Here is a 14,135-nt window from a genome sequence, read left to right on the forward strand (position 1 = left end):
GAAATAATAAGCATGGTTCAAAACTGGACAATACACAGAGGTAGTGCATAGCTACTAAACAAACTGGCAAGTTTTCATTGGAACAAAGAATGCGATTATTACAACAAGGAAAAACTCTGAACTGTAGTTAAAAATCTTTTAATTTATTTATACATATATTTATATATGTACACATTTACTTACCTACTCATGTAAAGACAATAAACTCATTGTTAGTCATTGGTGGCACATTTTCACCCTAGTTCTCAGGAGTCCCAGGCTGATCCAGAAATGTAATAGTCCCCAAATTATTCATCTGTCCTTTTACCTAGCCTTACTTTAAAGCAAACTAAAGATACATTATTATTTCTCTATATCCAGTTCTGCACTCCAAAGGCCTTATAATCAAAGGCAAAGGGAGTGTGGTGAATACAAGATAACCAACATTTCATAAATATTGTTTTCATCCATCCATTATCTTCCACTTAACCGGGGCCGGGTCGTGGTGGCAAGCCTTCACAGTAAGATGACCCAAGCGTCCCTCTCCCCAGCAAACTTTTCCAGTTCCTCCTGGGGGATTCCGAGGCGTTTCCAGGCCAGACGGGATGTATAATCCCTCCAGCGAGCTCTGGATCTGCCCCGGGGTCTCCTCCCAGTTGGACGTGCCCGGAAAACCTCCAAAGGGAGGCGCCCAGGAGGCATCCTAACCAGATGCCCCAACCACCTCAATTGTTGTTTTCAAGTGTAGTGTATTTTTTGCCTAGGTAGGGGCTGCTAAACCTTTCATACCCTCTAAAAAGGACAAGTCAACTGCAACCAAGTGAAAAGCGGCCCCAGAAGTGATGATGCAACCAAATTTGGGTCCCAGCCTTAAACCTGAAGCTTTTTCAACATTCTTTCCTTTTGTCATTACCATATTAATAAAATATAGTGAATAACTAAAATCTTCAACCAGCAGGAGAAAGGTTACCAGCAGTATATCTAACATTTTTACCAGAGCTTAAGAGGTAAAGCAGGGAAATAAGATGAAGAAACTATCCTCTAAATGCCTGCACTTTTTGTCCCTTTCCTCCAGTTGTGCTCTAGAAGACATGCCTGTCCAGTTACCTGGAGGGCTGAAACATCTGACAGTTCTGCTGGTCTCGTATTCAACGAGCTGGCCTTGATCACAAACCCAATTTCAACCTGTGCTCCTTTTCAAAATTTCACAGATATTGGCAATTTTTAAAAGGATGACTAATAGTACAGGGCGTTGTGTCCCATCCACCTGTCTGCGATGTTACTGTAACTTTAAAAAAGACGTGTTTGGTTGCTTTGGAATATAGGCAACTTGGATCTGGCAATGAATGTTAATAAAGGACATATTGCACCTCAGTGCCAGTATAGTAGCAATTGTGCTAAAATAACAAAAGAGTAATCCCTTTTAAAAATGAAATACCTGCATCACCATGGTTGTTTCACACCACAGATCATGGATTTGGATGGAACCCTGTTAATAATCTTAAAGTGTATACCCTTACCTACGTAGATACTTTGTAGTGGGTTTTTTCCCCCACAAGGTGTGTGTATACTCACCCTTGTTAACTCAGTCCTTGTTATACATAACATGTACTTAATTGTGATTACAAATTATGATATGCACAGAGCTTACAGTCATAAACAAAGAGTAAAAAGCATATAATGCATTGTATATAGTCCAGACAGTACATTTTCCCTCATAGCAGTCCCTTAGTCTTCCATATAGTCCTTTGTACTCCTTCATAGTGTTGTAAACTTTTTCATGAAAAAAACAAAACAAAACGTAAGTCTTTTTAAAAAAATGATCTGCCTCTAATTGCATGACGGAACGGGTGTGTTGAATATGTGCTGCATGCTGCCCTCTGGTGGCCATGACTGGGAGCTGTGCTACAGGAAAGGATTGGTGGATGAACCCCCCGAAGGGAATGACCCTGCTGGACCTCCGGCCTGAAAAAACAAGAAGGTATTTGGCATTAAGGAGAATCACTTTCCTAATTAATGTTAAATAAAGCAATATATTCTATGAAACTAATTAGTTCAATTGTTTTCCAAAGCTGGTTAAGCCCCTTCAACATACATACTACTTTTCTTTGAAAAGACAAAGCATGCTCACCATGAATGGGTTATTGGTCATGCCAGGGCCAGCCATGGGTGGCCCAAAGGGCGTCATGGAGGGCTTGTTCTGGCCGTAGACTGGGAATGCAGGGCCTAGAGGTGATACAAGGGAAGGGATTGTGCAATCATTTTATTTCATTGCCACTGCTGTTTCAACAGGCCATAAAAAGCAGGCTATAAAGCGTCAAAGGTAAACAGACGAAGATAAACGTTTCACAATGAACTTAATTATGAAAATTCATTGTTAAGAATTCAAAGGGAGTAAGATTGTAAAAATGAAAAAAATGAATAAACAAGAGAGCCAAGCCCGAAATATCAGATTGCATTCAGGCGTGAGCAGAGCTTTTTGGGTCGGTTCATTGTGTTTCTGGTCCAGAGAAGACCCTGAAGCTTCGTTCACCAAATGCAACCTTTTGTCCCTGTGCAGTAGCTGCCACTGAAAGGTCATAGTCTAAATGTGCTGCAGAGAGGCTGAAATGCAATTCATGTTGCACATCAAGTGTAGTCAGATAAGAATACATATGACTCAGGAAATGCCGAATGTGACCCATATCATTGACAGGTACAGCACAGGTGGAACAGGGTAAGAGGACAGAGGGATGTGGGAGGCCACTAACCATTGGACTGAGGGTGGTAGGCCGCAGGTTGAGAGTAAGGGATGGGGGCCTGGCCGGGGAATTGCTGCTGGAAGTTTCCGCTGAAACTGGTCGGGAGGCAGTAGGAAGACGCATTCCCAAAGCCGGCGGGCATGCTCATAGAGCCAGTACCAAACGAGGCTACAAGACGCACACACACACACAACACACAAGGAGGAGTAATTCTAGAAATCACAAAGCTATTTGACAATGTAACTGGGTTACATCAAAGTAACACAAACGTCTATGAAAAAAAAAGTGTTATTAAATACACTAAACTTCAAACGCACGCACCTGCAGATGGAGCTCTGCCATTAGTCTGAAAAGGGTTGGTGGCCATCTCTGGGGCAACGGCTGCAGCAACAAAGGGATTTGTGGATGGGACGGCTGGAGGAAATACAGGAGTAAGTTGCAAAAGGAGTCTTTGAGTTATGTGTGAAAATGTATCACTATGAAAATTTAATGTATGTATGCATCACTGTTGAGTCATCAGTATCACCACCTCCAAAGCCAGGCTGCATGCTGGGTAAGACAGGTGGATTCTGGGCTGGCGATGAACCAAGCACTGGTCCAAATATGTTCCTGTAATTAAAAACATCTGTTTCAGACTTGCAGCACACGTGGCATGTAAGCAGAGTTCATTATAAGCAGGTAGTTTAGCTGTGAAAGAGGTTTCTGAGTGGGAAATGTTGACGGGGATTTTACTTTACTCCCATCGCTAAAGTAATATGATTAACTTGAATATTTGAACATGTGATTATTCAAAATCACACGCTGCACACTATTAAATCATCGCTTTCTAGTTATGCAGAGGAAACCTGTGAACATTTATCAGCAGTGTTAATATATTTCTTTATGTGTGTGTGTGTGTGTGTGCCGGCCAGTCTCTCACCCAGGCGGATTGCTGCCTGTGGAGACAGTTGAGCTAAGTTCGTTGTCCAACTCAGCCAGAGCAGCATAGCGATCCTCTGAGCAGCTCCCTGTGTGGGTTTGGGTGGGGACGGCACTAGACATTGACGGGATTGGCACACCTCCACCTTTTGACAATAGAAAAAAAAAAGCTCACAGATCAAAGGCATACACATTCAAAGTAAAAAAATAATAAGAGAAAGAAAGAGTTAAGGGGAAAGCTGAGTATGTTGTGACATGTGAACAATGTGAGTTTTAAGAGTGTCCACTGGGGGTCTCCCTTCACTGCGCTTCTGAGATGTCTTTTTCAAATGATCCAAAGTGAAAGAATGTATTGGTGTTTCTGTTTCCAACAGTGGAAACAACTAAAGATGTTTTTAGTGTTCGTCACACTGAGCAATAGTTAAAAAACCTGCTGTAGCACCAACTGTATCAATGAACAGCATGTGATTTATGCCTCTGTAGAGCGCAAACACAGAAATAGTTTCCCCCGTTGGACAGAGTGGGAATGAAATGCATAAGAAAAATCCTGAGGTGAGGGTGAGTGTGTGTGAAAAGGGTGAACAAAGACAATGGTGGGGAGGGGGGGTACCTGATGAAAAGGACTTTGAGGGGGGTGACGTGCTCAGATGGGATGGAATCGTAGTGTTTCCAAATGCCTCAAAGTTGGCAAAGTTGGTATCTGAATTACCCTGAGGTGCTGCGACCATACACAAGGAAAAATGAACAAAAACAATGGCAGGGAAATGAGATGATGACGAATCAAAGCTAAATATCTTTGTTAACCTGTATTAGTCTGAATGAAATGTTGAGAGCGAGCTATTTTACCCGACTGGCTTGGAAAATGTGCAAAGTTGGCAAAGTTTGTAGAGCTGGAGGTTTGAGTGGGCGGAGCAGCAAAGATGTCTCCTCCCAGGTCAGAGAGCAAGTCAAACTTCTTCTCCTGAGCAGCGCTGTGAGCCTGGGAACGACCGAGAGCTGGGGACTGGGAAGTAGACGGAAAACAAAGAGGGTTAAAACTTCCTCCAGATATATTCGAAAAACACAACATAAATGGATGAATTATTAGCTGTACATGTCTGATACCTGGCGCAGCGGGGTCTTGTTGAGCTGCAGGGTTTTGAGGGGTTGGACTTCTGGGGTACTACCGGTGCTGCTGGCTGAGGAGCCAGACACAGAGGCCTGGACATTTACCGCTGCCCTTGCTTGGTCTGGAGGAACATACCTAATAAATTTAGGAAAGAACATAAAAATAAATGTAGAGACATATTAGTAGAACAACAAACGGGTGTTTATTAATTTAACTGAACTATTTCAGTCTTTTAAAATGTGACCTCCCCTCATAAATCAGTGTTTAAAGGCTGTGCTCTCTTTTGAACAACACTGCAGTTAAAGAGGACAGTGACACGTAGACATCCTAGACAGTGAAGAGCATGCTATCAAATCAAATCTTATGGTTAACCAAATCCATAACTGCAAAATGGTTTTTGGCCGATGTGGCACTCTATTGTCAGCTGTCTCTTCCATTGCATCACACTTTATACTAACAAGCCAGCATACTTAAAAGAACTGCAGACTATAAGAACTTGAGACATATTTAATAGTTTCAAACTATATTATTTAAAACCGTATGCATTCAGGTGTCATTTAAGCACATTGAAGCCATTTATTCATGTATATATGTGTGTCCACAGAGAGAAGACGTGAAATAAGAATAGTTATGAATGTTGGCGTGACCCTGATGAGACCAAAATCAAAATGTGTAAGTTACCATCTTTTCTTTTCATATTTTTCTTGGAGGAACTCTTTTACTTTCTGTGGTTCTCGGAAATCTGGAACAACCGATGTCCTGTCGTCATAGAGGCCCAACCAGATGTGTTTACAGACCTACAGGGGGGGCAGAGGAATGAGGAGAGTGGGAGGTAAGGAGGGGATTGGGGTGGGGGTTTTGGTGGCAAAGCCGGGAGAGAGGTGAGAGAGAAGTAAAGAGCAGGGGGGAGGGGATGACGAGAAACGGGAGAAAAAAAGTAGGTAGGGAGGAATGCCAATAAAGTTGAGTAAGCAGAGTTCAGAGAAATGCCAAGATGCCACTTCTGAATGAAAAACAGATACTCATGGCCATAAAAATATGTGAGACACTTTGCAGACTCAGGGTTTGCGTGATACCTCATTGCTGTGTTTCTGTAGGAACTCGATTTCCTGATGTGTGAACGTGGTCATAGAAATGGACTTTACTCTGTGTGGGGGATTCAGTCCTCGCCTGTGGGTGGAGGAGGTATATGTTAGCTTAAGAACAAGAGAAGCCGGATACAAGTCGGTGCTGTTGATGTAACATGAAAAAGTCAAACAAAAACCTCAATCACAAATGCAAATTTAATTTCAGACTGATTAGATGCAGGAGGGTTTATGTGTGCGACCTGGAAACTGAGAGCAATACCAACAACTGACAGACACTTTAAAATGCAAAGCAACGCAGAGGTAAACAATTCGAAGACCATAGACTGAAGTTTTTTGGAATTAATATCAAGGAATGTAACTATAAATTGAATTCACTTACATAAAAACAAAAAGTCATTCAGAAAAAATATATAAATAACGATAAGTTTGACCCTGGGAGGGACCTGTAGCATGTGCCATCAAGTTATATTGTCAGCAACATCTGTAATACCCCTGTTAAAAACGACAGTCATTCATTTCTGATGCTATGGGTCTCTTAATCAAAACAATAACAAAAGATGTATCTTGTTAACATGGTAACGAAGTGATTGATCATGGGAGTTCTATAAAAACACCCTAATGCAGAGGAAAATCTATCTGCCGTGATTAAGGCAGAAATCACATTTAAGGACAAATTCATGTATTAAACTTTTAGTCACATTATGTTCGTTGTTATTTATGTTTAAATCATAACATAACTCTGAGATGTCATATAATGAGTCACTTCAATTCCCCTGTGTAATAAGAATAAGACATTAGATGAAATGGACAGTGTAACTGGAAGATGCAACAGTTAGTCTGGTGAAACCTGAATGATGAAGACGAAGCAGCTTCACACACAGATCTGTGAGTGGATTCTTTATACTGCAGAAATGAAATGTTTCTGCCAAGGGAGCTCATATCCTTCCACTCTTAACACTGATGTGGAAAAAAACCTCTGGAGAGGGAAGGGTGAGGGTAAGTGCCAGGGGGACACCCACGAGGAAGGGCAGAGGTCTACAGAAGCTCAGATGGGTGTCACTGTAATCAACAACTGTTGCGACACCAGCAGATTTATAGCACATTGACAATGACAAAACCACTGTTGAAAACAGCAAAGTCAAATAACAACTGGGTTAGTGTTTAAATAGGGGATGTGGGAGACTCTGGAAGAAAGTGTAGGAAGGTTCAGTGGCCTGATGAGACCAAAAAACACCATAACCAGCGCCATGGTAGGCTTCTGGAGTTTGAAGGTAAAATTAAGCCAGACAATGAAGACACATCCTGAATGAAAACCTGATGCAATCTGTGACAGGAATGACTGATCACCAACAAAGTTAATGTCCTGGTGTGGCCAACACAGAGTCCAGACCTCCATCAGATTTATGTCAGAATTTGAAAATTGCTGTTTCCTTCAACATGATGGAGCGTATGCGAGGAAGAATGAGAAAAAGACACGTTTCCAGATATGCAGAGCTGATACAGACCTATCCTCTTTCATTCAGGGCTGTAACTGTTGCCTTAAGTGTCCCTACTAACGTAAAGAGGGTGAACTTTTCTATAGTCTATCTATAGTTTCTTCCCTTACTTTGTACAGTTTAATAAGTTCTTTGGACAGAGATTCAACAACAAGGAACAAGGAAGAATAACAGTCTATGATCGTATCGATGACCAGTTTAGCCAAGGTTTATATCATAATCAAAAAACAATCCAGCGTGTCTACTGCTCGTTGAGCCATACACATACACACAAACAAACTAGTTTCTACTTAAAGGGTAAGTATTGCGGAGTTAAGGCTTGCCACACCTGCCGGAACAAGAAAAACTAATGTGACACACTGACAGCAGCATAAGCAGAAATGTTTGGCTGTGTTTGAGCAATTTAATGGGCGTGGGCAGCTGGAATATTGCATAAATCAGGTTCCTTGGCCAAAAATTGGTTATGATTTCGTAAGGATTCAAGCTTCCAAGAAACAAAAAGAGGTTTCATCAGACAGCAGCTAAGGACGACCCACTGCCCCACTTTGTCTTTGATCTACTCCCCGAGCTGAGACCCACCCTGCTCCTGCTTATCTAGAGGTGTGTTTACGTGTGCGTTAAGGTGTGTGTGTTTCTAGTTAAAGTTCAACTAGATGAGGTTTTCCTCTCTGTGACGGGCTGTTTTTAAACAAAGTGCTCCAATATTTGCCTGTTGGGTATATGAACCTCACGTGTGGCATGCTAACCTTGACCACACAGGCAGTAAACCCCTGAGACCACCCCTCACCCTCAGCCTAAAGGTGTATAAAATACCTCATGTTATTACACGTTAATAATGTTGTAAACAAACAAATTACAGACTACAGGACAACGGCCCAACCTCACGGATCAGGCGGAACCGAGGGTGTCGGTACCTGTCCTGGTTTAACAGCTAGCTCACGAGCTAACGGTACCGCCAAGTCAGCGGTGTACAGCACAGACCTGTGACCGACAGCTCTGCCTTGTCCTCGCCCGGTGGACCCTGAACACAACACAGAAAGAGCTTTCACCCAAAATGAGACTCACAGGATGCCGGAGCAGGTCGTACAGACGAAGGAGCCCACTGTCATGTTGACATAGGTCGGGCCGCGCTGGTCACAGTCGAAGCATTTCCTATTCGCGGGCAGGCTAGTCATTTCCCGGAGCATCTTCAGATGAGTCTCCTCCTGCTTTCGCTTGGCACTCGTCGCCATGGCGGAAAACAGCGGGCTGGTATCACCGGGGGAGAAGTTTGGAGAGGGGACCCGGGGCAGGGCGGGTGTCTTCGGGGCAGACTCGTCGCGTGTGGCTGGCAGACACCTTGCTGAGAGGTCTGGCTGGGAGACTGGGCGACTGACAAACTACTTCTTCTACACGGAGAAAGTGAGAAACAGACCGGCTTTCACAATTACAGGCGCCATCTGTTGGTTTGGAATGATGCCCCGTTTTATCAGGAAAAATATTTACGTGGGAACATTTCAGGAGAAAATAACCCAAATTGTGAAACAATTCACATGTACAGTTTGCAGTTATTGACCCAATCACACAGAAGAACATCCCACAAATAAATAAACCAACTTATTATTATTTTTAATTCAAAACAGCTTTACATACAAAACCAAATTATAAAATAGACAGTTTTGTCCCTGTATAGAGCATTTACAAGTATTTTCAAAATAAAACTTCTTCATATGGATTAAACATCTCACAGTCTCTTAAGACATGATCCCACTTTTGTGCATGTTTTAAAATTCAAGTCTTTGGTCTCCGCCTTGGCACCCTTTACACAGCAGGTGCTCATTGAATATCTAGTGATGAGACATCCCCTGTCTCCAGTTTTGGCTTGGGGGAAGGCCTTCCTAACAGAGATCACACTGTTCTCTTTCATAGCTGTCCACCGCCTGCTCTGCTTTTCTTGGTGGCTTTGCAGGAAACTGCTGGATTCACTGAAGAACTGCTCAGTGAATTGTGTTGTTGCTGTTAAAGATAAAATCAGGTTATTGTATTGTCAGTGGAGATAGTGCTCCGGTGTAGAGACAAAAAAAGATTTGAAGTCAGCTTCTTGTAAAATGCCTGTTTTGGCTTGTTCAGGTGCAGTCCTCTGCTGTTGCAAAAACCATGATCCAACATGTAAAATTATTGTCTCTGAAACTTTTTAAATTATTAGTGTTAAAAAAAAAAAATCTAAATGAATGTATTCCACTTTACTGATATGGATCTCGAAGATGTCCACAGTCTTATCAGCACAGGAATGAAGCAGCAGAACTCTTGTAAGCAAAATCATCCCATGGCAGAAACAGATCACATGTCTGTCAATGTTTTTTTCATATTTTTTACATATCTTGAGAGGCAGACAGAATAGAAAACAACTTGTTTCCAGCTTTGATCGTGGAGTGGCAGATGGTGGCAGCCTTATTTTAACTTTTGTCTCTTTATTTTGCTGCTTAAAGAGTTTACAGCTTCCACGGGCTAGAGGAAGAAAAGAAAGAGCAACTGATCAGACAAATCAACACATTTTTTTCAGGTCATAACTCACTGCTTGCCTGGAGCAGAAATCAAGACTCATCCATAAAATAAATGTAATATTCTCATCTAATCCAGTTATGCTTACTAGAGCCCTCTTTCTGGTGACTCTGAAGAAGTCCTCCATGCGAGTCTGCCTGCTGCGTCCTGCTGCCCTCTCCTTTTCTCTCTCCTCCCGCTTACTGTCCCGCGCCTCACGGAACCTCTCCATCCTTCGACGGATCCTGTCCTCCCTAAGAAAAACATGTATATAGTCATAACCATCTTTAAAGAAGAGAAGAAAGTAAAACTAAAGCAGGGCTTAAGTTTTTAAACAGCCACGAGTACATACTTAACGTGATTGGTGTGACAAAGGAACCCAACCAGAGCTTCTTCATCTGGTTCGGTCCAGGTGAGATCAGGAGCTTCGGTTTGAGGTGCATCCAGGAAGATCTTCCGTGCTTCTTTGTACTTCCAGAAATTTGGCACAGGATGGGTCTAAACGGCAGCACACGTGAGTGTCTCATTAGATTTAACTATTGTTGTAAAGCAAAGTTAATAATGAAAAACAAAGACCACAGGTTGTCCATTTAGTACCTTTCTTTTGACGTGCAAAACCACATCCTCAATATTGCGGTGCTTCTGGATCAGTTTCAAAGCTCTCTTAGGTCCCAATTGGGGGATCTTATCACAGTAGTCACAGCCCAATAAGATACACAGGTCAACGAACTGGTGAAAGAAAGTTCCAGAAAGAAAAGGAAAGCTGGAGACTGTTTTTGTAGAAAATATTTCCTTGAAGGAGTGTACTAAGATTTCAAAGACATCCTCATGTTAGTTTCCGTCTTACCTCCTTGTGACTGATTTGAAGTTTCTCTAACAGCTTGGATAAAGAATATTCAGTGACTTCACTGTGAGGGAGAGGAAGAACACAAATCAACATTAGATCAGGTTAGAAAGAGACCGATGATCTCCAAGATCTCACTGTGAAGCTCCTGTAAAGGCTCGGGTATTGTTTGCGCTGACAGATGTGTGGAAAGCAGCATTCTGGAGTAATCCATACGTGAACTCAAGAGATCTATTAGACAAGCCACAAGCCGACTCAATAATGTCTGACTGAAGGACCCAAAATCATCAGTGATGTCAAACGCTCTTACACCACATACATACCAACACATGTTTAGAAGACACAAGCTTTTAGGTTTCATTTTTCAGTGACAGAAATTCAAAACTGGTTCAAAGTGTTAGATGTCTGAGGTCCTGAAAGGTTCTTAAATGCATCGGCCCCTGAAACGTTTACTTTTTAACTGCACTACAAAGCACGAGTATTTATGAACTATGAAGAATAACCTTATGTCTGCGTCAAGATTTTGATTAAGATTAAGATTAAACGCTTACATCGGGAAAACCATGGCTACTCATGAGGTAGGGCAGACACAATTAAAAAAATGTAAATTTGAATAACAAATTGTTGGAGCTATTGACATTGTTTAGTAATATTAGAATATTTTAGGTGTTTTCATTTGTTTATTTGTTGTAATTTTGTTGAAGGAGGATGTGTAATTAAGCCTAATAATATAACCTCTCATTATTTAAAATATTTAAGTATATATTTATACTTTTGTATTGAAAAACTGGGCAGTTTCAGCAGCTGGTAGTGTGCATATATAGATAGGTAGGATAGGATGGGAATGCACCGTGGAACTTACTTGAAAACTGTTGACAAGCATGCTAAGAGATTAGAAGATAAGAAAACTCCAGTAGAATCTGTTAAGAAGCACATGACTTGCTGAGTTATTACCTGTCCTTCTTGGAGTTCAGCTGGCGAATGAGAATGCTGGCCCCAAACGGCAGTGTGTCCATGTCCTCTGATGCCACAGCATCCACGGTCCCCTGTCTCACCAGCCAGGCGCACCAGGCCTCAGCGTCCCCCGGAGCCTGGAGCACAAGACAGAAACAAAGAGAAGGAGTTCAAAATGAATGAAGTGACTATATTATATATATTTTTCAGCAGGTCATACCTGAACAACGGGTACACCCAGAAGTTTCAGGAGCTGGAGACAATCTCTGGTCATGGATGATGCTGCATTGAGTATAAAAGAGATTCACTTGAGAATACATTTCATTTCAATAATATCAATGTATATTTCACAAGAATGCTCTGTATCTATTGTAACGTAAAAACTGTGCTTGTGCAGACATACCTGTGCCTGTATGGTTGTGCCAGCTCCAACCAGCTGCCTCCGCTCGCTTCTGAAGCTGCAGAAAAACAGGAGTTTGGATCAGCATGGATGTTAATCTGCATCACACCTGTGTGTTGTCTAATTTCACTGGCCGATGAACTTCCTGGTTTAGATATTTTCTCCTATAACATACTGAACGTAAGGAGACCGGTTCTACTGCTAATTATCCTCTCTGTGACCGGTGGCTGTCCTTTACACACCAGGAGGAAATGTTTGGTGTCAGGTTGTGACAAAAGGAACAGACTCAAAGGTGTCACTTACAACAGCTGTCTTCTCCTTGGGAGGCTTTCCATCAAACACAAAAACTGGCTTTATGTCATGTTCCAGGAAGGTGAGCGTGCGGAAGAAGAGACCTGTCAGGGGGCTACAGGGAAGAAATAAAAGAAGATTTCACACAAATATTCTGAACAAAACATAGAAGTCCCAGTGCTCTGTGAAACATACTTTTTTCTATTGTGGTTGAGACCGTGTCCAAGAGGTCTTGATTCAAATTTATGGCTGTAGTTTGTGGTGAGGATGCTGGGTTGAACTATGTTTTATCCTTTCAAATATTTATGCTAATTGTCTTGTTCAGTAGTCCAGTAGAACAGCACCACAAAGTGCAGCTTCAGAAAGTAAATTAAGTCAACACTAAGTCTATATTAAGAAAAGTAATTGCAGGGCTTTCATATTGGTCATTCTTGCATCTTAAAGGTGTTTACATTTTCTGAACACTTGGTGTACTGAGATGTCAGTAGTCTGAGAAAAAATAAAGTGCTTGTGAAAAAAATGTACTGTTGCTTCACTCAAGACAGGATGGGTAATTGTCAACGAAGAGCTTACCTTAGTAAAGGTGTCGCTGCACGAAACTGGTTCACAACAATCGAGGTATCCAGTGCGATTACTTTTCCTGTGTGGCGTAACACAGCATCATCATCAGCACCAAACAAGATTTCTCTCAGACATAAAAGGCTTGTCTAATACATCCCATCAGTGACAGATAAAAGTAACTTTCTCGAGTAAATTATTTAAATATGCTCTGTATCAAGGTATTGTTTCTTTCTTAGTAACAATTCTAAACATATACTGTAAGTCAGCCAGTGTAAATTACTAACAGTTGTATTAGTGTGTGTCAACAATGCAGATTTGAGGTCATATGGCTATGTTTAATAAGAATTAGCTTCATAAAAGCCTCCATTAATGTTTCAGCAGAGCTTGATTATATTGTAAATTGGGCATTGTGTTATTCACTATAAAATAATATATACTATTTTTAAGGAAAATGTACAATCTTTAAATAACTATTTTGGATTAGTTTTATAACTTAGAAATAAGTATTTAGATACACTGGTTATACACTAGTAATAGTGCAAACATACTTTCATTCAGGTTAAATACCTGCAGTCAAAAACAGTATTACTATAGTAGTTATACATAGGTTAAGTATAATCAAGAGAAAGTAATAAAAGCACTAATTTTAATTTTGTATTTATATATTAGAATATGATTGCTGAGGCATTAACATGTAATATAATCAACCTTTTCATGGTTTAAATAATGTGATTGTTTTATTTCTAATTTGATTTCAGCTGATTTTTCAGGGAAATAATGTTAGCGTTAATTTAAAGGCTAACTGTAGCGTTAACATAAAAGTTAACTAGCTAGTATGCTAACGTTAGCGATTAGCAATCATGTTTAACATTACAGAAACAAACCGCGTTAATAAAACAAAGATATTAATGTTAGATCAGGGTAATTACCAGTATAGTCACTTATATCCTTGTGAGAAATAGCATCCGGAGCATCTGAGCGGATTAAATCTGCCAGTTTAGTGATCCCCATTGTGCTACCAGCACCTCTGTTTATCAACAACGTTACTTCCGGTAACTTAGAGGACGACAATAAAGTTCAGGTTAAGTTTGTTCTAACTTGAGTGCTGTCAGTAGAAGATCTTCAAAGGTAAAAATGGACTTTTACTGAAACAACACCTCTCTATAGTGTTGTCCAGCAAAAATCACCGAAGAACTTCCTGGTTTTGCACAGCGGCTGATGGAGCAGTAGGGGTC

General features: G+C 41.1%; 2 protein-coding genes across 4 annotated transcripts; both read right to left on the reverse strand.

Annotated features, from left to right (window-relative positions):
* Positions 1 to 122: 122 nt before the first annotated feature.
* On the reverse strand, positions 123 to 8,690 carry agfg1b (ArfGAP with FG repeats 1b). 3 transcript variants are annotated; one of them, XM_069684667.1, is made up of 12 exons: positions 8,396 to 8,690; positions 5,823 to 5,916; positions 5,428 to 5,543; positions 4,743 to 4,881; positions 4,485 to 4,641; positions 4,249 to 4,356; positions 3,640 to 3,784; positions 3,250 to 3,329; positions 3,042 to 3,134; positions 2,730 to 2,888; positions 2,111 to 2,205; positions 123 to 1,944 (listed from the first exon to the last, which is right to left on the reverse strand). In XM_069684667.1, exons 1-12 carry the CDS (start codon positions 8,560 to 8,562, stop codon positions 1,885 to 1,887), a joined length of 1,413 nt encoding a protein of 470 aa, XP_069540768.1. In that variant the 5' UTR covers positions 8,563 to 8,690; the 3' UTR covers positions 123 to 1,884. The 3 variants fall into 3 exon arrangements, with proteins under 3 accessions (XP_069540768.1, XP_069540769.1, XP_069540770.1); XM_069684668.1 differs by lacking the exon at positions 4,249 to 4,356; XM_069684669.1 differs by lacking the exon at positions 2,730 to 2,888.
* Positions 8,691 to 8,961: 271 nt separating this feature from the next.
* On the reverse strand, positions 8,962 to 14,086 carry LOC138611921 (probable flap endonuclease 1 homolog). Its single transcript, XM_069685181.1, has 11 exons — positions 13,830 to 14,086; positions 12,913 to 12,979; positions 12,352 to 12,454; positions 12,052 to 12,106; positions 11,869 to 11,930; positions 11,649 to 11,785; positions 10,698 to 10,758; positions 10,448 to 10,579; positions 10,203 to 10,348; positions 9,960 to 10,104; positions 8,962 to 9,817 (listed from the first exon to the last, which is right to left on the reverse strand). Exons 1-11 carry the CDS (start codon positions 13,909 to 13,911, stop codon positions 9,761 to 9,763), a joined length of 1,047 nt encoding a protein of 348 aa, XP_069541282.1. The 5' UTR covers positions 13,912 to 14,086; the 3' UTR covers positions 8,962 to 9,760.
* Positions 14,087 to 14,135: the final 49 nt, after the last annotated feature.

This window comes from Semicossyphus pulcher, unplaced genomic scaffold (genome assembly GCF_022749685.1).
Source record: "Semicossyphus pulcher isolate SPU_LCO1_2020_fin unplaced genomic scaffold, fSemPul1.0.p SCAF_7, whole genome shotgun sequence".
Lineage (NCBI taxonomy): Eukaryota > Metazoa > Chordata > Actinopteri > Labriformes > Labridae > Semicossyphus > Semicossyphus pulcher.

Bases quoted from the DNA above. Each gene is read 5' to 3' on its own strand.
- LOC138611921 (XM_069685181.1), bottom strand. From the start codon at position 13,911: ATGGGGATCACTAAACTGGCAGATTTAATCCGCTCAGATGCTCCGGAT. The intron at 12,980-13,829 runs GTAATTACCCTG...TACGCCACACAG, and splicing joins GGATATAAGTGACTATACTG to GAAAAGTAATCGCACTGGAT. The intron at 10,349-10,447 runs GTACTAAATGGA...GCTGCCGTTTAG, and splicing joins TTTTGCACGTCAAAAGAAAG to ACCCATCCTGTGCCAAATTT.
- agfg1b (XM_069684667.1), bottom strand. From the start codon at position 8,562: ATGGCGACGAGTGCCAAGCGAAAGCAGGAGGAGACTCATCTGAAGATG. The intron at 2,889-3,041 runs GTGCGTGCGTTT...TGCGTCTTGTAG, and splicing joins TGGCAGAGCTCCATCTGCAG to CCTCGTTTGGTACTGGCTCT. The intron at 1,945-2,110 runs GTGAGCATGCTT...TTGTTTTTTCAG, and splicing joins TGACCAATAACCCATTCATG to GCCGGAGGTCCAGCAGGGTC.